General features: G+C 42.1%; 1 protein-coding gene across 4 annotated transcripts in view; it reads right to left on the bottom strand.

Moving 5' to 3' along the window:
• The window catches only part of OSBPL3 (oxysterol binding protein like 3), a 168,483-nt gene that overhangs the window by 37,094 nt on the left and 106,090 nt on the right, over window positions 1-25,299 (bottom strand). Inside the window, exons 6-12 of one of the 4 annotated variants that reach the window (XM_032872996.1) lie at window positions 23,942-24,109; window positions 23,259-23,382; window positions 21,212-21,315; window positions 20,910-21,002; window positions 19,726-19,882; window positions 9,548-9,678; window positions 6,586-6,693 (exon numbers count right to left, since the gene is read on the bottom strand). In XM_032872996.1, coding sequence (XP_032728887.1) covers window positions 6,586-6,693; window positions 9,548-9,678; window positions 19,726-19,882; window positions 20,910-21,002; window positions 21,212-21,315; window positions 23,259-23,382; window positions 23,942-24,109 — 885 coding nt within the window. The remainder of the gene's footprint in view (window positions 1-6,585; window positions 6,694-9,547; window positions 9,679-19,725; window positions 19,883-20,909; window positions 21,003-21,211; window positions 21,316-23,258; window positions 23,383-23,941; window positions 24,110-25,299) is intronic. The other 3 variants (XM_032872999.1, XM_032873003.1, XM_032873005.1) reach the window with 3 other exon arrangements.

The following is a 25,299-nucleotide window of genomic DNA, read 5'->3' as shown; positions in this document are numbered from 1 at the left end:
AATTCCGACACTCTCTGAATCATATCCTCTTATTCTCTACCACTGCAGGATGTTTCTTTTCATCCTAAAATTTCTTCAGAATTGTACTCAGCGTATGTCCTTGCATGACTGATTCCGGGCAACATGCTTTCTTCTGCCACCACGCTCTCCCAGAGGCCAACATGCTGCTTTTGCAGCATCCCTTGATAAATACAGTGTTTTGCTCCAGAAGTGCCCCTGGTGGCAGATCATTCATTATTCAGGGATGAATGAGATACTCTTTGTCAGTCTCTCTCTAACACAATGACTCTGAGAGGGAAGGAAACTCCCAATCCCCTTTGTAAGCCTCCCTACAAACAACACCTCGGCATATCATGATTTTCTCATCTTGCATGGCCCTCCCTTCCCGACTTTGCTGGGTCTAAACCTTCCCTCTGGGAAGGACCGAAATACTTTGTTTGGGAATGCGTTTTCTAGTCAGTTTGCAACTGCAAATTCAATACAACTCAACAAATTGAACAACTGCTCTATGCTGGCTTTGGGGAGATAGAAGGATGAATAAGACAAGGTTTCCGGCCTGAATGAGCGGCACAGAGAACGCCCCCAACACAGGAAACCAAGACTGTGGAACAGAAAGTACTACAGAAGAGAAGAGGAAGTCGAGATTGATAGATTCTGTTTCAGGCTTTGGCTTAGGGAGGGCTTCACAGAAGAAGTTACACCTGATTGGACCTTGAGGAATGAGAACAGACTCAGGACAAGATGACTCGATTCCTTCAAATCCGAGGAGAAGACTTTTGCCCTGAACTTCCCTCCAGCTTACGTTTCTCATGGGGCAGATAAAGGAACTGCTTCTGCATCATTGTGTGTCTGATAAATGAGTCCCAGAAATAATCTGGGAAACAAAAGTAAAAGTGGATCATGTCTTTTCCAGAAGTTTTTTCATGAGTTCAGGCTATGCTCTTCAGTTTCAAAAACAAATTATATCCAAGATGGGGATGCGATAACAGGTGGCCATGGCAGATTTTCAAAGTGGTCCCTGTGTGGAATGTTTGCTTCAGGAACACATTTAAATGGCTATCCCCTCCTCATGGATTCTTTCTAAATAGGATACCTAGTCATTCAAAGGTCTTACCTATTTTACTATCTATACGGCCTGTGAAAAGCAAGCTTCTTCTCTGCCCTGACAGAGATCACTTTAGGATCAACAAACAAGTACCACAGCTATTACCTTCAAGGGAAAGTCACATCTCCTCAAAAGAGGAGACGCCATAGGGAATAACTGAGCTCCTTCAGTGCTCACCGAAACAACAGAGTCTTCCTGTCTTGATGTGCCACTGCCATATAAGACTCTAATGATTTATTTACTTGTTCTATTCATTAATTCATTACTCTCTATCATCCTCCTTCTAGACTGGTGGATCAGGATGGGCTGATCAACAGGGAAAATAATACACCTTGCCCTAGCCCCTTCTGGCATTCCAGCCCTCTAGACACTTCCTGTTAAAACCCACTGAAAACTCAGTGGGACTACAGCAGCCCCATGCCCCAGCACACTACACTATAGACACAGGACCATGCTTGTAAATATCAATTTGGACAGTTCAGTTCAACAATCTCCCCACAAGTTTAGAAGGCCTGAATGGTTGTTTATCTATTTTTTACATTGAAAAAAAGATAAACAGAGAAAAGGGAAGGAGAGGAACACTCATAATCCTATCACACTAAAACCACTATAAGCATTTTAATACATTTCTCTCCCATCCTTTTTATACATGTGGTCTTGCTTTGTTTTAAAATAATTGTGTATATGTACGTGTGTGTGCATATATATAAAACATATATTATATATATATGTATATATTAAAAACTTTCTCCAAACACTGTACCACAATCATTTTTTAAAAAATAGACATTTATCCTGAGGATAAAAGTAGTTCGTCTTCAAAATAGAAAGTACAGAAAAATGTAAATAAAATACGTATTATTTAAAGCTTCATCAACCAGATGTGGCCCCTATTAGCCTGTTGGTATATTTTTTAATATTAAAATATTTGTGTGTGTGTATGCATATGTGTATATGTTATATATGGATATATAGATTTAAGTTTGAAATACTGGGATCACAGTATATATAGTCTTTATATAATCTGCTATATTCATTTAACATTATAAACTTTTCCCCAGGTTGTTAGTTTTTTGAGACATTAACTTTAGTTGATAGATAATACTTTATTATAAATGGGTGTTACAGACTGACCCTTTTATGTATTGGAAATTAAGAGTGTTTTCAAATTTGTAAAGATGGTGAACATGTTTGCAAATGTCTTTTGTAAATAATGAGACATTATCATTATTTTTTAGAATCAGTTCCCAGGGGGGCACCTGGGTGGCTCAGTGGGTTAAAGCCTCTGCCCTCGGCTCAGGTCATGATCCCAGGGTCCTGGGATAAAGCCCCCCCCCCACAATTGGGCTCTCTGCTCAGCAGGAAGCCTGCTTCCTCTTCTCTCTGCCTGCCTCTCTGCCTACTTGTGATCTGTCTGTCAAATAAATAAAATCTTTAAAAAAAAATAAATCAGTTCCCAGAAGCAGAATTATTAAAAACTTTTATAATAATATATATATATTACCTAATTACATTAACAAATAAGAGAACCTCTGTTTTCTCTAAAATCTCTAAGGGCATAACGTAATAATATAATTTAGAAAAATTCTTGTTATCTAATTGTTCTAATTTGCATTTCTTTGTTAAGAATTAGGTCAACAGTTTTTTCTTTTAAAAAATCTCGCTGTAGAGATGTTAACATTGGGGGAGAATAGGTCAGGGTACTTGGGAACTCTGCATTTCTTTGCACTTTCTTGTGAAATTTTAAGTACTACAAAGTCCAAAGTTTTTTTAAAAAAAATCTGGGTTTTGGGCGCCTGGGTGGCTCAGTGGGTTAAGCCGCTGCCTTCGGCTCAGGTCATGATCTCAGGGTCCTGGGATCGAGTCCCGTATCGGGCTCTCTGCTCGGCAGGGAGCCTGCTTCCCTCTCTCTCTCTCTCTTTCTGCCTGCCTCTCTGTCTACTTGTGATCTCTCTCTGTCAAATAAATAAATAAAATCTTTAAAAAAAAAATCTGGGTTTCTGGTAAATTGTGTCCCTTTTTTCATTCATTTGTTGAGGTCTTCAGTTGCTTGTGATTACCTATTACTTACATATTAAAGACATTATTACCTAATTCGCATTATCTGAGTCTGTCATTTTCACTGAAAATATTTTTCCTTGTGTATTATTTGTCTCCTTATATTTTCACACACACCACTTTTTCCCTAAAAAGTCCCATCAGATCGAGTCAACATTTCTTTTGTAATTTTTCTATTGTTTCCGAGTTTAGGAAGTCCTCTTCGCTCTAGCCATTTGATAAATATTTAAATCAATCTTTCAATTTCAGTTTTTATATTTAACTCTAATTCACTAGCAATTCATTTTAGTGTGCAGCGGAAAGATTTAAACTGCTTTCCAAATTGTTTTTCAGCTGTGCCAACCAAGTTGATTGAATAATCCATCTCTTCCCCACTGAATTTCGAGCCTCTTCTATCATATGTTTCTTTTCTTTTTTTAATTTTTATTTATTTATTTATTTGACAGAGAGAGAGATCACAAATAGGTAGAGAGGCAGGCAGAGAGAGAGGGGGAAGCAGGCTCCCTGCCGAGCAGAGAGCCCGATGCGGGGCTCGATCCCAGAACCCTGAGATCATGACCTGAGCCGAAGGCAGAAGCTTAACCCATTGAATCACCCAGGTGGCCCCCCATATATGTTTCTTTTATGCGAAATGGTGTTTATGCCTGAGATAGTTATTCCATCCATTCTCACACCATCCCCAGCATATCTTCACTCCTGGAGCCTCACTCGGTCATATTTTGTGGCCTGGCACATTCCTCAATATATAGCAGTGGATCCTACTGAGAAAACAGTTCTGACTCACCAGCTGTGGACTGAAATCCCCTCTAGGTCTCTACCTAGCTGTGTGCCCTGGGAGAAGCTACTTAACCTCTCTGGTTTCTTGTCTCTAAAATGAAACTACCATCACCTATCTCAAAGAACTGTGGTTAGGATTTTGTGAGTTAATGCATTCAACTGTATATGGACTCCAGCCATGAGGCAATTAGAAGTTCCCTTCCTCTCTTTCAGACATTGTTTTAAAGTTCTTGCCTAATTAGTCTCTTAAACGGACTGTAGATTCAGTAGAATGTTATCACCCAAAGTCACTTAGCCTTTCATTTGGAATCTAAAATAATGTAAGAACTAATAAGCTGATAATATTAAATGTTCACATTCAGAAACACAAAACAGGAGAACTTAATAGAACGGAGTAATTTCTGATAGAAGAGGGGGGATTTTAGAATCTAAAGGAGGAGGTTCAATGCCAAAGATTTTAGAATCTAAAGGAGCCAGGTTCAATGCCAAAGACGGGTAATCTGCACAACTCAGAGGTAAGGGACAAAACAGAAACAGAGAGAAGAGAGCACCCTGGGCTGACCCCACTGTGGGGACTGTCATTCCCTGACAGAATGCTTGGGAAGTCTGGGAGCCATCTAAGAAAAATAAGCGGGAGGGGCACCTGGGTGGCTCAGTGGGTTAAAGCCTCTGCCTTTGGCTCAGGTCATGATCTCAGGGTCCTGGGATCGAGCCCTGCATTGGGCTCTCTGCTCAGCAGGGAGTCTGCTTCCTCCTCTCTCCCTGCCTGCCTCTCCGACTACTCATAGTCTCTGTCTAACAAATAAATAAATAAAATCTTAAAAAAAAAAATAAGCGGGAATGGAATTTTTAGGCTCTGGGGCGGCCACTTCCACTCACTCTCTGGTTTCCTGAAGACAAGAATGGCTCTTCCCTTTCTGGAAAAGTGAGCCTGAGTCACTCAGTGAGCCTGAGTCACTCAAGTGAAAAGCAGGATAAGAAATGGAGAACAGAAAATCCCTGTAAGAGGAAACAGCAAGGAGAACACTCCATCATCAAGACTCCAGAAGGTTGTTTTGGAAAGTGTGAATGTGGGGGATACCACTGTTCCCCCTCAAGGTCATTTGAGCCTTCAGGTACATTCCTTGTGAGATCAGTTTAAGAACATGCATTGTGAAGACTTAGGATTCTATACTTTCCTTTCCAAAATGCAAAGAGCCCCAAGTATGCACACTGAGCATAAATACACAGAGCCAAAAATGAGGGGTCAGCTTGCTTAACCTGATATATACAATTAGGCAGTAATACTATTTAAAAGGTTAAGTACTGCTTCGCAATAGGTATGCAACCCCACGGAACACCACGGCTCCTGGCAGCCAACAACACTGAGCGACGGCCGGTCAGAGTGACTACGCCCTGCTTCAGCAACCACGCACGTTCCCTCGCCCAGGCCTAAAATGAAGGTTAGCCCGGTAATGTTCAGGTGCTCAACTTTAAAGATGATTCAGTTTAGTCTGGGCTAAAATGACTGGAAAGATCTCTTCGTGGGGAGTGAGTGCGCAGAGGAATGCCATGGTCAACTCCTGATGCGTCTCAGAAGTAACAGCAGCCTGGGAGCCTCTGCAGAGACAGTGTAGGTCCCTCGTCAGACAACAGGGTCCCCTGGGCGTGTGGCCGAGCCCATGGTCCCCGTGGCTGCGGATGCCCAGGCCTCATCCTTGGTGCTGACCGATATCAGCCAGTAGTCTCCTGGGGCTTCCCACAGAGTGAAGGATTATGTGGGGGCTTTGTTTTCTTTGAGGACAGGAAAAGGAGGAAGAGGGATTAAGCTTCAACATTAGAAACTCCTTTTAAAAATGTACATACACACACATGAGCCTTGTATATTACCTTCCTTCTTTTCATTATAAATACTCTCAGTCTAATAAGTTTGTTAATGAGAAATATAGCATATCTGAGGTGGGCATATACATATGATAGTTGAAAACAGTTTTAAGCCTTATTATCCTTTTCTACTTATTTTTTGAGTAATCCACTTGTATCTTTTCTGCAGTTTCTAATTTTAAACACATGCAAGGAACCTTTTGTATAAACATCCTGAGTTTTGAGAAAAGCCATTTTAACATATTATTAGTTGACCAAGACACTTCAATTGTAATACAATATTTTTTCCCTCACAGGGTACAGCTGTGCTTTTTTAAAAGAAAAAAAAATTCACAGGAGAAGAAGGCAACAGCCACAAAGAAAGGGGAGAGGGGCTGTCACAGAGGGGGCAAAGGACGGTAGCAGGGACTTAGGATACCACAGGGCAGAGGAAATGGGGCCTCTTTAGAAGTAACAGAAGAAAATATCTCTGGGCATTCCCACTCTAGGAATAACTAGTGAAAAGGTGATTGTTAGGAGGAAATGGGGTAAAGAAATACAAAAGGAAGACAACTTCTGAGGGGGGGGGAGCAGTTGAACAATGCAGTTAGCACATGAGTAGGGAAGAAAGCCTTGGGGTGCGGGACTCAGACCCTGAAGCAGCTGTGGGGGCGGGGGGGGGGGGGCACAGATGTGAGCACCACTCCCCACTCCCCACTCCCCAGGGAAAAGAGGGGCACAGAGGCTGTCGGGTGAGGGGGTGGCGGTCGTGGAAACATCCCCAGGCGAGAAGCCTTACCCACCTCTGCCAGACTGTCACCCGACTTGGCGGCAGCGGGGGAATCGAGGAGCAGAGACTCAGCATGGATTCTGCGTAAGCGCTCTTTAAGGTCTGTGTTTTGTGCTAGAGCCTGGAACATGTTAAAAATAGTGGGGCTCTGTTAATAAGTGGATGTATCAGAAAAGCACAGCAGGGGGGCCAGGGGGACGGAGCCCTTAGCAGGGCACTTCCAGGACTTTCTTCTTGAATGTTATCCAACAGGATATGGTTCTGAGCTGCCAAGGAGATCAAAGACAATAAACTTTGGAAGTGATGTCCCTTCTCTGGTCTCACTTCCCGGGATGGAAGAAGGGGCTGGAGCGGCTTTGCTTTCCGTGGAGAAGGAAATCACCAACACCTTCAGCTCTTACTAGGGCTAGTGGTTTCACAGCCCTACCTCCCCAGCTCCCTCCCTATGATCCCACGCTTCTCTTATCCCACCCCTATGACTGGACATCTTTTAATGTTATTTAATTTTCATACCAGTTGAACTGGACTTTAGGTAGTATGCTTGGAAGTAGGATTTTGTGGAAGAGTAATTTTATTATCTCCCAATATAGGTAATGATTGCTTTATTCATTCTTCATGACTAAGACATTTTATTGAAAATCAACTATGTACTTTCACTTACCTAGATAAAGGTTAAGGACCAGGGCCCTGGGAATGGGGGGAGGGAGGTGGGCACGTGTAAACCCTCCCCTGGGCAGGTCAGATTCTCTGTCCCAACATCCCAAAGGGGAAGGAACTGGCTTAAAGGTAAAGGAAGACATTTCCAAATGATCTGTCTTTGGAAAGGGACAAGTGTGCCTGACTGTCCTCCCAGACACTCCCACAGTCAGCTCCCCAGGTGCTTGCATGCAGATCTGTCCTATCTTCCAGGCTCTAGTCCAAGAAGCTCAGAGCCTTTCCCATCCATTAGTGCCCATAGGGCCTACCTGCTGAGATCATAGAAGGATGTGGCATGGTCTGATCTACTGCCTAAATCTCAGACAGGATGTTGGTTTTAATTTTTAATAACCAGGAATGGAATGGGTTATTTGGAAATTCTTGAGGATCATTTAGGAATCACTGAGTAAATGTTCTTAATACACACATGTACATGTAACAATCTCTATGGGGTATTCACTTTTTTCTGGCCAACATGTTGCTGACATCTTAGCATCAGTGGCCAGAATCTATACCAGTGGCCAGACTTGCAGTATGGTCTGGAAAATGTGTTATTTTAGCAGCTTCTCTTTCCTTTGTAAACCACAGGCAGAAGAGAGAAGAATGCCAAGATTGCACATACAGCCCAAACATATGCATTCTGATAGCCCTGAGATGACACTAAAAATGTTATTTTTAAAAAACAAGTCTTGAATCTAATCCAGAATCCAAGCCAAAAAGAGAAAAGAAAGGATCATTTTGTTTTATCTTAATCCTTAGAAGGGTAACAACTCTGGCCTAGGATATCATGCCCTCTACCAGACAAGCAGACTAAAAAAATGAGGCCAGACCTCCAACGGAGGAGAGCAGGAGAGAGAAAACCCCTGTCAGGGGGAAGCCCATCGGAGGTATTTTCTAAAAGTAATAAAAACCAGTAAGACCGGGAATAATAAGAAATGCTCTGTAGCACTAAAAAATAAACTAAAAAAAAAAAGAACCCACCTCACTTCTTTCAAACCCAAACAGCACCCAGTGTGCAGCTAGCTGTCCACTGCAATACAAAAAGGGGTGTTTCTCTCTGACCTTAGAAAACCCAAAGCTCCTCAGGGTAGACCACATTAAGACTAAGTCCACATTATTTTTTATTTCTTTCAAAGATAACATACTTGGAATGCCAACTGAGTAGATATTCCTTAAGTATTTTTCGACAGCAAATATGTACTATGTAATGTGTTTCCCATTAAGGTCATACCACAATCATTACTTTACTTTTCTCAGTAATATCATGAATCGAAAAGATGAACGGATATTTTCTAGTTCTCTCAAAGGCTGAATCAGCTCCTGAAAACAAGATCCTGAAACTCATCTCCCCCACCCAGCCCTAAACAAAAAGTTCTGTATTGTTTCAGCTGGTGACTTCCCGTGTGTGCACACACTCTCTTTGCAGTAGGGATTCGAAAGGACAAGCAAAGACTAGGGGCATAATAAAATAACAAAATAAGATAAAAATAAAAGAAATATATAAATAAGTAAAATAAATAGAAGTAACAGAAATGGTATGCTATTTTTAAAATCCTCCAGCTTTCCGATAGATACAGAATGAGCAATCAGACAACTCCAGCTGTTCAAAGGAGAGTCCTAGGACACTGCACCTGAATGGAGCCCAAAAGAAATCATGGGGAAACTGGAGAGTGACTAACAGAAGAGCTGACTGAAAAACATGTGGGGCTGGACCGTGATTTTTCTGTTGGGATGAGAACACAATGATTATCTGACATTCCTTATGACTCATCTCTTTGTGCCCATGCAGGAAAAAGAAGCTAAATGTTTATATTACCAAATCATATCAAATCACTTCTAAACAATTTTGAAGGAGCGGTAAACGGGATCAGAGCTGGGCAGCAGAGAATTTAAAATGGCCGCCTGCTCCCCGTCACTTGCAGAGTCAGTCTAAGCTTGAGAAGTCTTTGGTAAGGAACCTCCACCAAACTGCCAGATTTTGATGTAAGAAGCAGATGTCTGGAGACCCACACAAACACACAGCAAACACTTTACAGAAACAGAAAAATCAAGATAAATGGAAAGAAACTCCATGAAATACGAGCTACCAAGATTGGAGGCAGGCTCGGTGTTGGTGCTCAGAATTAGCAGATCTGATACAAGGTGAAAACAGAATTTGGATAATTTGTTTGGTTTTTTCATGAATTTTCAACACAACCACGGAGTCAGAAAATGTAGAAAAAGATTCAAGAGCTTGGCCAGGTGGTCAGGCATTTCTGTGACACAGGCATGCGACTTACGGATGACAGGGCGTGCTTCAGGCCGATGACCTGGGCAGAAGGTGGGGAGGAGACATCCTGTTCCATCAGCTGCTTCATCTTCTCTCTCTCCGCTGACAGGGTATTAAAAGCTGACCTTAAAGTGAAGTAAACTAGAAAGATATAATCATTATAAAAAGGAGTAAAGGAAGAGGCATAATTAAACGCAAGACACAGAGACACATATTTCTTATGAAGGAACTTAGAAAAGTAATAGCCCCAAACAGTGCCTGAAGAGTAGAGCAAAGGGACACTGTAAGTTGACATTTAAAGAACACATCTGGAATGTACAGCACCCAGAGTGAACCCTAACATCCAGAGTGAACCCTAACTGAAACTATGGACTCTAGGTAATAGTGCTGCTTTGTTGTAGCTTTACTGATTTTAACAAATGGACCACGCTTGGTGGGATGCTGGCAGTGGGGAAGGTTGTGTGTGGGTGGGAGGGGGAGGGTTATATGGAACTCTGTACTTTCTGCTCCATTTTGCTATGAAGCGAAAACTGCTCTGAAAAATAAAGTCTATTTAAAAAATTTAACAGCGTACATATTTTTCAATTCCAAACCCCCTACCCACTACACAATTCTAGGAATTGATGACCTATCAAGATATTTTGACACTTGAAAAAACACCTCTGGATTCTCAATTATCAGCATTTAATTTTGTTTCTATCCCTAAAGACCGAAACTGTTTGAAAACAAAGCTCATTGGTCGCTGGGGAGTCATGAACTAGAAACCAAGAAACTAGATAGCACCTTAACCAAGTGACCACAATTAATCTCTGGTGGGGCTCAGATGGACCTGTGTGCCTCCAGGTATAATATTCTGAAGAAGATACACCTTGGTTTGTGTTGTATTACCAGCCAGGGGTAGGCCACTCCAAAAGGAGGAACATCTATGTAAAAACTGACCTATATCCTTCAAAAGCATCAGTTTCATCAAGGAAAAAGAAAGGCTGAGGAACTGCTCCCAATGGCAAGAAACTGAAGAGACATGACAATTAAGGTGGCACATGATCGTGGGCTCAATCCTGGACTGAAGGGGAAACGTGCTATTGAAGGACATTATTGGAAACACTGACAGCATCTGAACGTGGTAAATAGGGGAGATCAAAGTCATGTTTCAATGTTAAATTTCCTGAATTTCACAACTGCACTGTGGCTACGTCACAGACTATCCCTATTACTATCCCTATTCTTAGGAAATAGATACTACAGTATAAAGGCATAAAAAAAACGAGGTAGGATTCCTACTCTCACATGGTTCAGAAAAAGAAACACATATGTGTGTGCATGCATATAGTGTATGTGGAAAAAGAGGTAAGATATATGTGGCAAAATATTGAAAATGATAAATTGGGGTAAAAGGTCTGTGGGAATTCTTTGTATTATTCTTGCAACTACTCTGTCAATTTGAAATTATTTTAGGGTGTTGCCTACACTCTTGCTAGTCTTCCAGCTGCTTTATCCCGAATCCCCAGGCTCTGAACTTGGCATTCAGCTACTCTGTTCACTTTAGTGAGCACTCAGCCCCATGAGAGCTTAGCATTGCTAGGCATTCAGATGCCAGAACTGAAGTTTTTAGAACCCGCTAACACATACAGCAAAAAAATTCATCAAATTTTGATCACATTTGTATGAGTTATCCCCTAGGAATGGGGGAATGGCATCTAACTTACTGATCAGGGATATGACATTTAAACATTATCTTTCCGGTGTCCTTTATTACATTTTGTTTTAGAAAGGTAGCAAGAAGGAAGAGGCAGAGACACACTTGTCAGAGGACACTCCTGAATTCCACGGGGCTGCATCTTTAGAAGCACTGTCATTCAAGAGTGGCTGATTCAGTATTGCAGAACTAAATAGGCATTATTGACTTGCTTCCCTCATTTCCATAGCCACAAGGACAACTGCATCTCTCCACAACTTGTTGCTGAACTTGTCTGAGGTTATGGTTTAGTGATGGATTTAGACCATCTTTGGAAAGTCATCATACAAATAAGCAATTTGCTTAAACACACACTCATGCACACAGTTTCCTTAGTTTATTAAGTACAATTCATTTCTTCCCTTCTGTCAACAGAAGACAGGGTAAATAGGTACTAATGGCAAACAAGTACTAAAAATTTTCCAAAAATATCTAAGGAACACACTTAGCGCTTTGATTTAAACAATTTCGTCGAGCAAAAGAATGGGTTGCACAACAGAGTGACCCAGAGTGTGGGCTCTGAACCAGCCCTGGATTCTTCCCAGCTCTATCACTCAGGCACTGCAGGACCCTGGGCAAATGTATGCTGTACCTGAACTTCCCTTCCCTCATTTGTAAATGGGGGTCATGAGAGTGTTTACTTTATGAGATGGTTATGGGGATTAAAGACGACAGTGGGGGATAGCACTTAACCCCATGGACAGCCTATAATAAATAATAAATAATAAGTGTTGCTGCTATAGTAATAGTGACAGTGATAAAAACAATACATGAGGGTCGAAGTGGTGGGGACTGGAATGCAGTTTTTAGGAGAGTACTTCGTTCTCTTGCCAGAACAACACTTGTCAATAACAGGCGTGCAGGGTACAGGGTCTGATGAATGAGGGACAGGAATCTGTTCAACAGTGGAAGAGCAGCCTCAGCTGGGGGGCAACAAGCCCCGCAATTAACACTTTACATCCCAGTAGATAGGCACCCCCAACACACACTCCGTAGGAAACCCACGCCCATCTGAATGGGTCCCGGGAGGGAACACCTTTTCGCTACCATGGATTTTTTTGTTTTGTTTTGGTCTTTTGGTATAAGTTTCCTTAATTGGCTATTACAATTGACATTAACCTTCTATGAGTTCTGGTTTCTACCGTAATGATTTGGTATCTGTATCCACTGCAAAACAATCACCACAATAAGTCTAGGGAACATCTGTCACTTTACATTGTTACAAAAGAAAAAAAAAATTTCACTGTCATGTTTATTGCTTTAGATTAAGTAAATGTGGCACTCAGCTGGCTACCACTTTACCAGATCCATTCCTCTGGCCTCCAGACAGCCTGCAGTGAAGCAAGGCCTTTAGCCTGATGAGAAGATTCCATTTAAAATTGGCAGAATACACACTCCTTGGTTCAAAATGGAGAGATGGGGCGCCTAGGAGGCTCAGTCGGTTAAGCTTTGCCTTTGGCTCAGGTCATGATCCCAGCATCCTGGGATCGAGCCCCATATTGGGGTCTTTGCTTGGTGGGAAGCCTGCTTCTCCCTCTCCCACTCCCCCTGCTTGTGCTCCCTCTCTTTCTGTGTCTCTGTCAAATAAATAAATAAAATCTTTTAAAAAAATGGAGAACTGATAAGACTGTGGTGGGCATAAAATAAACAGAAACTCGTGTAGTCACTATATCTAATTTTCATGTGTAAAGTGCTTCCTAAACCACCTGACAAAGGATTGCTATGAACTGAATTTCTTAAACGACTGGTGAGGCCACTCAGAGGACAGGAAGATTGTCATTCGCAGCGGCCTGATGGCCCAGCACATGCAGAGCCATTGTGAGGGGCTGCTTGCAGGATACTGTACTTATGTTAACCGTTAAAGACACAGGATCCCAGAGGTGAGGAATATTCTCTGTGGCAGAATGCTTTCTTACTAATTTCTAACATGATGTTAGAGAAAAATAAAGAAAAAACTTACAAAAACACAGCGATCCAAATGAATGCATCACATCTATAGATAGATGACAACAAATGAAACCACATAGAAAGGCTTCGGTGGTGGTGCCTGGGCAGCTCAGTCAGTTAAGTGTCTGCCTTTGGGTCATGATTCCAGGGTCCTGGGATCGAGTCCCACATCAGCTTCCTTGCTCAGTGGGAATCTGCTTTTCCCTCTCCTTCTGACCTTTCTGCTCACCCACTCACTTGCTCACTCTGTCTCAAATAAATAAGTAAATAATTAAAAAAAAAAAAAAAAGTAAGAAAGAAAGAAAGAGAGAGAGAAAGTCTTCAATGCTCAGAGCTACAAAGAACCCCAAAGATCACTAAGGCCACCCACCATATGGAATGATCAACTCTTCTCTGCCTCCAAGCCTCCTTGCCTGTGGTTTTGGACCATGTTTCTCAGACCATTTGTTGTCTCCTAAAGCAGTCCGCTCTGCCGCTAGGCTCTGTGGCAGGGAAGGATGTCCTCCTGTGCCCAAGCCAAGATTTCCCTCAGTGTCTCCTCACTGGCAAACAGCACTACCTATTCGTTCATGCGGTGTTCAAATTTCGAAAGGCAATCATGGCATCTCTGTTTACTCATCTTTCCCCAACTGCCCTTAGGCATTTCTCAGACCCTCTCATGTACTAAGAGAGTGGGATGCAGGTTGAGTTCTGACAGAATGGAACGTTGTACGCCTCATACAACTGACTCCTGGACCACTACCTTTCCGGTTTCCGCAGGATTCCATGATATTCTTCTGTTGAGTTAGACGAGGAGAGTGCAGTTAGCCCATTTGGTACTGAAGGACACCTGTACTCTTACACTACCTGAGCTCTACTGTTGACCGTGCTCCTTCTCTAGCAGTTTCTGGGAATCAAAGAGAATGAAGTCTGGGGGAAGACAGTAATGCCATGGACACCATGTCCACAGAGGTAGTGTGGCAAAAGGGAAAGACATCTTGTAATAAGGCAAATGCAAACCAAAATCCTACTTCTACCACTTGGTTGCCATTTAGATTTTGGACGAATCCTCGGTTTCCACATCCGTAGTTGGGGGTAATGCCCGTTATCTCATGAGTGCTTTAAGGAAACAGTGAGAAAACGTATTATCATATAGTGCCCAACCCACAGTAGGACTCATTACTTTTCTTTCCCTCTTTTTTTTTTTTTTTAAGATTTTATTTATTTTCCAGAGATAGAGAGGGAGAGAGCACAAGCAGGGGGCGCAGCAGGCAGAGGGAGAATCAGGCTCCCCGCTAAGCAAAGAGTCCAATACGAGACTCAGTCCCAGGACCCCGGGATCATAACCTGAGTCGAAGCAGATGCTTAACTGACTGAGCCACCCAGACATCAGTTTCTTTTTAATGAAAAGCACTTTTTGATGAGTTTTCTTCGAAATGATAACATACCTAAAATATCTGGGGTGGCTTTACCTTCTGTAATCTGCTTCCTCTCATTTTCAAACCTCACAAGATATCCACGGTTTTAAAATATTTTCTGATATTCTATCCAAATGGTTCTTTCATTTAGATACATTAGATAATTTGATTAAATGGTCTTACTTATTTCTGGATAATTTTCATAAATACAAGTGCTCAGTGCATTTTTATGCTGAATTCTAAATTATGCTCGATAAATGATCTGGCTTTTCTTTAAATTCTGTATAGCTTCTAGCTTTTAATCTATGAAAATGGTATCACTGTGATATGCTTAGCTTTTTATCCAATGCTTCCAGAAACTCAAAACAGTTCAGAAAATGATCCTACAACAATTAAAACTCAACATAAGAAAAGAATCAAAAACAAAAGAATACTAAATAATGGAATACAGTTTAATTCTGTTCTACTTTTAACCTTCTCATTTATAAATCATGATTTCCCTGTCTGAAATGCCTTCACGAAACTATCAGTAAGCCTTGTTTCTTTCCAAAGTCAAACATAAATGCCCCATTCCCAGAGGACCCTGGTCCTATCCTAGTCCTTGCTTTCCTATCCTAGAACTGCTTACCATATTCAGTCATTTCTATTTCAGCTAAGAATAGTCCACTGTCTCACAAAACCTTCTTGTAACAATAAGCAACAGCAGGAATTCTTTCGATTCAGAACAAAATAACCCATCACAGAAAATAGTTACAGAATTTGAGACCCAAAAGTCAGGAGAACTACTTTAGGGCATTTTTTTTTTTTAAGAGAGGTTTTGTTTTTTTTTTTTTTTTTAAAGGATTTTATTTATTTATTTGGCAGAGAGAGAGAGAGAGAATGATAGAAAGAGAGCATGAGACAGGGGAGGTCAGAGGGAGAAGATGACTCCTTGCTGAGCAGGGATCCCGAAGCGGGACTCCATCCTGGGACTCCAGGATCATGACCTGAGCTGAAGGCAGTTGCTTAACCAACTGAGCCACCCAGGCATCCCATATTTTAGGACATTTAACAAATGAGGCAACTGAGGCCCAGAGAAGTTAATTAGTGAGCTCAAAATTCCACAGCTAGTCATAACAGAGTGGCCTAGAATGAATGTCTGCCTTTTGACTCAGATGGTATAGAGGGTTAGCTCCATAAAGGTTTATTATTTACTGTGTTCCTGCATTATGTTTCTCAAGAACTTTAGTTCCTTGGTGTCAACAGCTACTGGGGAAGTGAGGGAAAGTTTTCCAGAGACATTGAAAATCACTGACTTAAACAAAGCTAACAAACTTCTCTGCTGCAGGACGTCTCAGGGCCTTTAATATTTACTATTCTTGGGCAAATTCAAAGGGGACCATGGTCAGCAGAGTTTTCCAAACATTTTTAACCATGGAATTCTTTTGTTTTTAAAAGCATTTTATGGGCAAAGTGTTCTGTGAAACATATTTGGAGAAATGTAACACTTAATATATGCAACGCAAATTCCTTAATGACTTTTAAGTTTTAGTACATTTTGTTCTCTGCTTACTTAAATGTGTGTCAACATATGCTCAAAGCCAGACACATGAACCAATGAGATATGCCATAAAAATCAAATTCCATTTATAATATATAAGGACTTTTTCACCTATGATGGGTATATATAGGTTGTCTAATCTTTGATCTAATCTTCTAAAAAACAGAGAATGCAGATGCATTTAACAAATTAAAGAAAAAGTAGGTAACACAGACTATGTTACACCATCGGTGGAATTCCTACATTTAGTTGACCTTCCCTGGAATCACAGTGGATAGATTAGTCATACATTCAAGAAAGTACCACAAAAACCGTCCTTGACCAGGTCAGGCCCAGGCAGGAAGAAAGGAAAGGTCAAGATGCTTTGAGTTTGAATGTATGGAAGTGAGCAAGCACACAAGCACCCGGGACTGAGGACAAACCTAAGCAGTGTCTCCATCCCATGAGGCTCCGAGTCACAGCCTGTGTGAAAGGGACTCCCAGAGACCCTTCAGTCTACGCGAGTGTACTTGAAAACCACAGCAGGGAAACACAGCCTGTTGGGCTCCCGGTGCAATTCGAGTCTGCGAGCCCACGGGGCAAAGGCTGTTGTTGTTGAGTAAGCACACCTGGACCTTTCTGGGAGCACAGATCTCGACCTCGTCTAGGCGTGTGGCAGCTCTGCAGCCAGCTGTTTTTTGACAAATCCTGAAAGGCAGAGCAGCTGGCCGCAGCCCATTATAGATGGTCCAGGAGGCTGAGCGCTTTGCAGGGGTAAGGCAGTGGGGGCCGAACTCCACATGGCAACCTCTCTCTCTGCTGAGGGAGTAGCTTCTTCCGTGATAAAATGCAGGATATCCCTGCTGTGGGATGCATTATCCTCTCATTTGTAAAAAGACAGTTCATGGGGTTTTTTTATTTAAAGATCCACTTATTTGGGGCACCTGGGTGGCTCAGTGGGTTAAGCCTCTGCCTTAGGCTCAAGTCATGGTCCCAGGGTCCTGGGATCAAGCCCCGCATTGGGCTCTCTGCTCAGAGGGGAGCCTGCTTCCCCCTCTCTCTCTCTGCCTGCCTCTCTGCCTACTTGTGATCTCCATCTCTGTCAAATAAATAAATAAAATCTTAAAAAAAAAAGATCCATTTATTTATTTGCACAAAAGAGAGCATGAGCGGGAGGGGCAGAGGGAGAGAGAACCTCCAGCAGACTCCACGCTGAGTGCAAGCCCAACGCAGCCTCACCACCTGAGCCAAAACCGAGAGTCCAGACGCTTAACCGACAGCGCCACCCAAGTGCCCCGACAGCTCGTATTATTGAAAAGTCACGCTCTTTTTCAGGGATTTCCTCCCATAAAGCCTAAAAGGCAACACCGATTACAGCAACTAGGACACGAGTTTGGTTGAGGTGGGGATTTGTAAAGAACATGAAAGGGTTTCTTGTATGATTGTGGGGTAACGGAAAAGAGACCTGAAAAGTTCAACAGTGTCATGGCAGAAAAACACGGGGCCAGGGGAATAAAGCAGCAGAGCCCGTATCTTCCTTCCTCTCACTTCAATCACTGCTCTCTCATTTAAAAAAAAAAAAAAAAAAATTAAGGCAGGGAGGGGAAGAAGGAGAGGGAAAGGTTTTTTTTGTTTTTTTTTTTCAATTGTATTTATTTATTTGACAGAGATCACAAGTAGGCAGAGAGAGAGGGGGAAGCAGGCTCCCCGCTGAGCAGAGAGCCCGATGCTGGGCTCGATCCCAGGACCCTGGGATCATGACCTGAGCTGAAGGCAGAGGCTTTAACCCACTGAGCCACCCAGGCGCCCCCGAGCCACAGCTTTCTTATCTGTGCAATGAAGATTACAATACTATCTGCTCCACATGCTGCTGCTGGAGTGAAATGAAACAGTGCACGTAAAGTACTTAGTGAATACCCAACCTCAGAGCTGTGTGCTCCATATGTTTATTCCTGTGCTGTTGACTCTTCTATCACATAATTATATTACATTAAAAAATCCAATTTCCCTATTGTTGGGCATTTTGGTTATTTCCATTAAAAAAACAGTTTCTGCTCTGAAATCACTATAGATTCACAGGAAGTTGCAAAAACAGTACAGAGAGGTCCTGGGTACCCTATAGCTCATTTCTCACTGTGGTGACATCTTACAGAACTATGCTACAGTATCCTGGAAACTGACCTTGGCCGCATCTGTAGTTTGCCCGCAGATGTCACCAGTTTTATGTGCTCTCATTGTGTCTATGTGTGTAAATACACATCAATGCAATTTTATCACACGTGTAGATTCATGGAATTACCACCACAATCAGGATACAGAACCTTCCATTACCATCCAGATCCCTCTTGCTACCCCTTCATGATCACAGCCATATTTTCTCTCTTTCCCTGAGCCCTGGCAACCACTAATCTCTATTCCTATCAGTTTATCACTTCAAAAGTGTTAGTACACGGAAACATACACTACACAACCTTTAGAAACCGGCTTATTTTCCCTCATCATAATGTTCTTGAGACCCGCCCAGGCAGCCAGGCATACACATCATTATTTGGTCCTTTTCGCTGTTGAGCTGTATTCCATTTTATGGACATCCTATAGTTTGTGTAACCGTGTACCTGTTGAAGGACATTTGGATTGTTCCGATCTTCAGCTAATACAAATAAATACAAATAAAGCTGCTCTGGACATGTACGTGTAAGTTTTTGTATGGACTTCAGTTTACATTTCTCTGGGATAAATGGCCAGGAATGTGAATGTTGATTTATATGGTAAGTGATGTTTAGTTTTATATAAAGCTGCCAAACCATCGTCCAGAGTGGCTGTACCATCCTGCATTGCCACCAGCAACAGGTGAGAGACCCAGTTTCTCCATGTCCTCACAGGCATTTGCATCTTTTTGGAGCTAAAACCAGGGGTATGGTAATATCTCATCCTGGCTTTAACTTGCAGTTTCCTAATGGCTAATGATGTTGAACATCTATGTCTAATTTTTTTTGTTTTTTTTTTTTATTTATTTGACAGAAATCACAAGTAGGCAGAGAAGCAGAGAGAGAGAAATGAGGAAGCAGGTTCTCTACTAAGCAGAGAGCCCGACGTGGGGTTCGATCCCAGGATCGAGCAAGTGGGTTAGGCAGAGGCTTAACCCACTGAGCCACCCAGATGCCCCATGTCTAATTTTTGATACGATAAACAATTCTATAAGAGATCTCTTTATTTGGATAAATTCGAAAGTAATTTCTATGAATGAATTCTTCAAAGTGGAATTGCTGGATAGGCAGATTTTTTTTTTTTTTAACTCGAAACATAATGTCATATCGCTCTCCAGAAAAGCACCAATTCATACAGCCACCAGCAGCATGTGAGTTAAAGAATAACTAATGCTCTCACTCTTTCCCCTAAGGGCTTAAAAAAGAAACTTCCTGTCAATACACTCCCTAGTACAGGGAAATAAAGTAAAAATTAGATTGTCCCAAATCCTACTAGAGCAGAAGATGAACCAACTAAGATCCCCTCTCCAAGGACATCCTATACCCATACATGCCTCTAACATTTTCATCAAACACATCAGGAAGAAAAGAAAACTCATTTACCTTTATGGGCAATATGACACAGGTCTTCTTGCATTTTAGAAAACTCTGACGAGGTTTCAGAGCCATCAGAGTAATTTTTCTCTTCTCCAAAATCTAATGTTGACAAATTAGGATTGGAGGAATGCAGTCTTACTGGGCCAGAGAAAGGTTTGGGGACCTGAAGTGACACCAAAGGGAGACATTTCTTCTCAGATGCAAGAGGCTTAGAATATTTACTTGGTACTAAGATTAGAATTTTGTAGAAGAACATTTTATAGGTAAATCTTTCTACCAAGTGATAACTTAAAAGAAAATAAATGAAAACCCAGGAAAGCACTTTCTCCAGCAACTTGCTCTGGCTTCTTGCAAAATAAAAATGGGTAAGAAATCACATATTCTTTTGCAAATGATTGAACCATTCAAGCTCTAGGTTGGAAATGACAGCTGTAGCTGCCACACTCTTTCTTATTTCTGTTCAATTCCTTCCTCCTGGCAATAGCCATCCAGTACCTAGGTTGTGAACAGTGGCTAGGTTTTAGAATGTTTCCTTAATTTGCATCTGGTGCTTCCAAAAAACTTCTCACATGTTTGTACACAAATCACTCTTCACTTTGAAAGTACTGACGTTCAACCTATAAAGTGCTTTGAACCAAAGAACACACAAGAGTATAGCCGATGACTTATCCTTTAAGTCTCTGATTTATGTGACCTTAACAATGTCCCCATTTAATATGCAATGGCTGAGATGCAAATCTAAGCCTCTGGCTTAGCTGTGCACTCAGGAGATTGGCAGCTAGTATAACACAGTGAAACTCTGATGGGGGTCTGGGAGGTTGGACACAGAGGCAAAAGAGAGTCTGCATAATGTCCCATTTCCAGAGACTCCAGTGGGCTCAGAGGGATGATGAATCCCCTGACTGGCCACAGAAGAGGTGGGTCAAAGCACACACACAAGCAGGGAAGAGGGCAGGTGGGTTTGGCATTAAAGAAGGGGAAACCAAAGTCCAAGAAAGGGCCTAACTCCTTCCATCCTCATGCCATTTCCCCTTACCCAATTCCATTACATGCTTATTTAGCAACCAGAAAATCGAAGTGATTGAATTTCTATCTGCACAGACTATTAGCAAGCAGGACTGCAGAAAATCCTATCGGAGTCCCCGCAGCCCCCAGCATGCGGCCCGGAGAGCAGGGGAAGCAGCGGTTACCTGCAGCGTTCCTGTAGTGTCTTTGCCAATAGCTCTGGACCGCCACCTCCGGTGAGATCTTTTTTCCTTTTTGGGACTTTCAAAAGCTGTACCCTTTGTTTCAAAACAGGAGAGAGAGCACAGAAAGTAAGGCCTCCCAGACCAAAGAGGGAAAACTGCACAGCAAAGTGACCACCTCCATCCCCGGGAATGTGGCGGAAGCAACCAAGACCGGACAATGTCCCGCTGTTAGCTCAAGGCTGAGGAGGAGAGAGGGAAGCAGAAAAACACCACAGTGCAAACAGCAGAGGGATCTGGCTGACCTGGATGGCGTTGATGGCAGGCGCCGAATACGTCCGGTGCAGGACGTCCATACTCTGCAGGAGCTGGCTCATTTCTACCAGGTAGGCATGACAGTGAGCCAGGTCTGTGGGACAAAAGCAAAAGGAAGATTCTTAAGCCCTCATGCTGGCACCCAGGCTGCCCTGTGCTTGTGCCAGCTACTTCTTAAATTTCTCTCTACTACTTGACTTATATCTGTATGGAGATGAAATCTTACTCCTTTTTTTACAGAAGAGGCAGTGCACTGCCATGGTGATGATCATAGATTTGGAGAACAAGACTGCCTTGGTTTGAACACTTCCTGAACTCTGAATCTTGGGCGAATTATATCACTTCTGTGCCTCAGTGTCCTCATCTGGGAAAGGGAGAGAATTATATATACACTCCTTCATAGGATAATTGTGAGCTGACGTAGGTCAGCATGCTTTTGGAGTGCTGGTACCCTGTCAGCAATAAGTAAATCAGCTCCCATCATTAGCATCATTATGTCCAATATTGCAATAACAGGGTGTCATTCTCTGATTCCAAGGACTCCAGACAAGTAAATGAATGAAAAAAAGATGAAGGTTGTACTGGTCTCCAAGGACACCTGTAGATCAGGGACCCACATGAGATAGTGGTGATTGTCTGCACATTGACCTGAGAGGACCTAAGAGTTCTCACACCAGTTCCTTGGTCCCTAACTCAAAAGACAGTCCTTAATATGCTGTTTGTTGGATGACGATGGCTGTTTCCACTGAGAAATCAAGACCCAATGGCTCTCAAACTTTGGCCTCATCAGAATCAGCTGGGGGGCGCCTGGGTGTCTCAGTGGGTTAAAGCCTCTGCCTTTGGCTTGGATCATGGTCCCAGGGTCCTGGGATCCAGCCCCTCATTGGGCTCTCTGCTCAGCAAGGGGCCTGCTTCCCCCCTCTCTCTGTCTGCCTCTCTACCTACTTTTGATCTCACTCTGTCAAATAAATAAATAAAATCTTTAAAAAAAAAAAAAAAGAATCAGCTGAAGAACTGATTAAACCACAGAACCTTGAGATCCCCCCACAGTTTCTGATTCCGTATGAGAATTCACATTTCAAATAAGTTTGCAGGCCAGGCCTGTGCTGCTGGCCCAGAGATGGCACTTCAAGGACTACCTGTGCCAAAAATGTCACTCAGTGAAGCTCCGGCGTGACATTTATTGGGAGGGCAAATCTTATACAGCCCCACATGTGATAGTATCTGCATTCAACGGATAAAATGCACTTTTCAAGACCTGGCATCTTTCTCTTATCATGGTTCTCAATCATGGCTCTGCTTTAAAATCCACTGGGGAAATTCTTTAAATTCCATATGTCTGACTCCCATCTGGAGATAATTAAATCAGAACATCCCCAATCCCACTGGTGACTTGTTTTGTTTTTTAGTTCCCTGTGTGGTTCTTAGCTCATTAGGGTTGAGAACACTAAGCTTCCTATGGAAGAATTCTCAATCCTGACTCCTTATCAGTCATTTGGGAAACTCCAAAAAATCAGTGATGCCAGGGCCCAAGTGCAGACCAATTTAAAGAGATTCTTCTGGAGAGTGGGTATTCTTGCCTTTCAAATATTCTTCTGGTGATTGTGTGTGCAAGTAGGGGAGAGAACTCCTATTCGTGGGGACTCCATTTGGTTCGCGCACTCACTGTGAGCCATGACTCCCAATCTTGGATGTACACAGGAGTCCGTTTTGGTACTTAAAAACAATAACATTGACAACAACCAGAGGGCTGCACAGAACCCACCCATGGAGACAGCGATTTAGTAGGTCCTCACGGAAATCAGACGTGGGTACTTAAAGAATATGAAAGGAAACCTGTCTGCATGCACAGCCAGGTGAAGATGGGAAGCTCTGCAGGGAGAGTAACGTTTGGTCATCACCTGTGCAAATTCAGTAAGCGAGCTCTGAGAGGAAATGTAGAACCAGTGAGAGGAAAATTCACCCGAGGTGTAAATACTCAACGAGTGCCATCTGAGAGCCATGACAGAAAGAAGCAGAGGTTTCAAGTCACTTTACCTTTGGAGCATTTTTCCATGTCCTCTGAAGACTGTAACCATAATGGAACTCGTGTCTCACCAGCACAAGAAAATGATAAATTGCTTCCGGTTTGAATGGAGTTCTGCTTTGATATACTGCTACGCTGTTCCACAGATGACAAAAGCACATTATAAATGAAAACAGAGTCCTGTGCGGACACGTTAGGATAAAGGACAACAGAGTGAGCTGGTCGCTAACAGAAGCCATGGCTTATAATGGGAAAGAAGCTTCTAAGAAAGCACTCCACTAGAGACCCCCAAGCTCTGGCTGTCGCCTCAGCCTGGCATACCATGCTCTCATGCCTGGGGCTGCAGTCCTGAATTTCTTCTTCGGTCAAATGATAATCATACCAAAATCATGATATAAATGTTGAGAAATTTCATAATCCTATACGGCTATTAACATGCATACTTCATTTTACAAGCAGAGAAGAAAACCTAAGTCAGAATGGTCAAGGGAGAGCTGGAGACACCATTAAATTCCTCCGTGTGTTTTTTCAGTTACTGTCACAGTGACAACAGATGCTCCTCTGGCCCTAGTTCTGAGCAGCTGGGCAAAGAGATTCTTTCCCACAAGCCCTTCCTACTCAGAGAGTCCCCATTGGGGACTCCCTTGCACAAAGTCACCACCTTCTTCTTGATTCATTATTGGCAAACTCTTACCTTCCTACTTGATATGGAGTCCAAGACCCCAGACGCTGAGTCTGTGACAGTGGATCCGGGGAAATAATGATTAACCTCATGTGGAAACATGGCGATTTCATTCTGACGATACATTCTGTGGTGGCGGAGTTTGGATACCCACTCATCAAAGATTTCTTCTGACTTGACCTAAGTTGATTAAAAAGAAGGAAACAAGAGTGTCACTCACTGAAAGGAACAATTTCTTCATTAAATTGAGACGCCCTCTCTTTATATGTTGGCCTGTATAGAAATGTAGAAATATGAGTTTATTGATTTAGTTTAAATTTATGTGAAATTATAGGAATACGTTTGAGGAGGAAATGGAGAATAAAAATGGTCTTCATAAGCTTCACTTAGGTTCTCAATGAAAAGGTCCAATTGTCATGCTATTATTAAGAAAGCAAAACATTACCACTTATATTAAACAACAAATAAACTAGAATTCATGTTGATCTGTCTCAAAATATTCCCAAATTCACTTGTCCCCACTTCCATTCTTACTGAAAATATTAGCACCATGTTTCTTTTTAAACTCTTTTATAATTCAAACTTTTCAGATCAATCTTCTCTGAACTGGAATGAATTTGTAAATTCTTCCCAAAATATTTAACCTTGTTAATCTTCTCTGACAAAGAACACATTGGTGAGGAATGTGAAGGCTTTTTAAAAACACATTTCCCCTGTACTTGGAAATAGGAAAAAAAAAAAATGTGAAAAACGATTATTGGAGATTTCCAAGATTTTTCAAACACACCTACACAAACAGTTAGCTACTCTCTCCATAAATCTTTGCAGGAAGAATAATGTTTATAACTAGCACCTTTATTATAAAGTAATTAGAATGTTCATAAAAGTACTAGAAAGAATGTAACAAGCACCTACACACTAGATCTTTCTTCACAGTCCATGTTTTGTGTGTACTAATATTTTCAAAGTGGAAAACTATAGATACCTATATATTGGAACAGAGTTTCATGAAGTGGCAAATTAAAATCACCCAACAGGATGCATGGTAGGTTATCTTCCAAGAAGCAAACTCCAGGTCAATCTGTTCAAATCTTTCCTACCATCACTGCTGAGAGCAAAGATGTCTGTAGCCATCACTCACTCATTTAGGAAATGGTAGGTCAGCTCTTAGGTATGTTGGTTAGAAGGACATGTAGGACCTGAACCTCCCCCCCCACCAGGTGCTACTGAATATATCATTTACAGGAAAAAGCAACACCAACTGGCGGACATCTATTTATTCTCCCTAAATTATGTCTTTGAAATGTATTTCACTTCCCCGACATGCTTATGGCAGGAACTTCACAGAAATCTGACACCACCCTTTGCGC

Source organism: Lontra canadensis, unplaced genomic scaffold, assembly GCF_010015895.1.
Source record: "Lontra canadensis isolate GAN:19392208 unplaced genomic scaffold, GSC_riverotter_1.0 scaffold2, whole genome shotgun sequence".
NCBI lineage: Eukaryota > Metazoa > Chordata > Mammalia > Carnivora > Mustelidae > Lontra > Lontra canadensis.
Note: the sequence above shows the minus strand (reverse complement) of the source record. Positions and strands in the feature narration are given on the sequence as shown.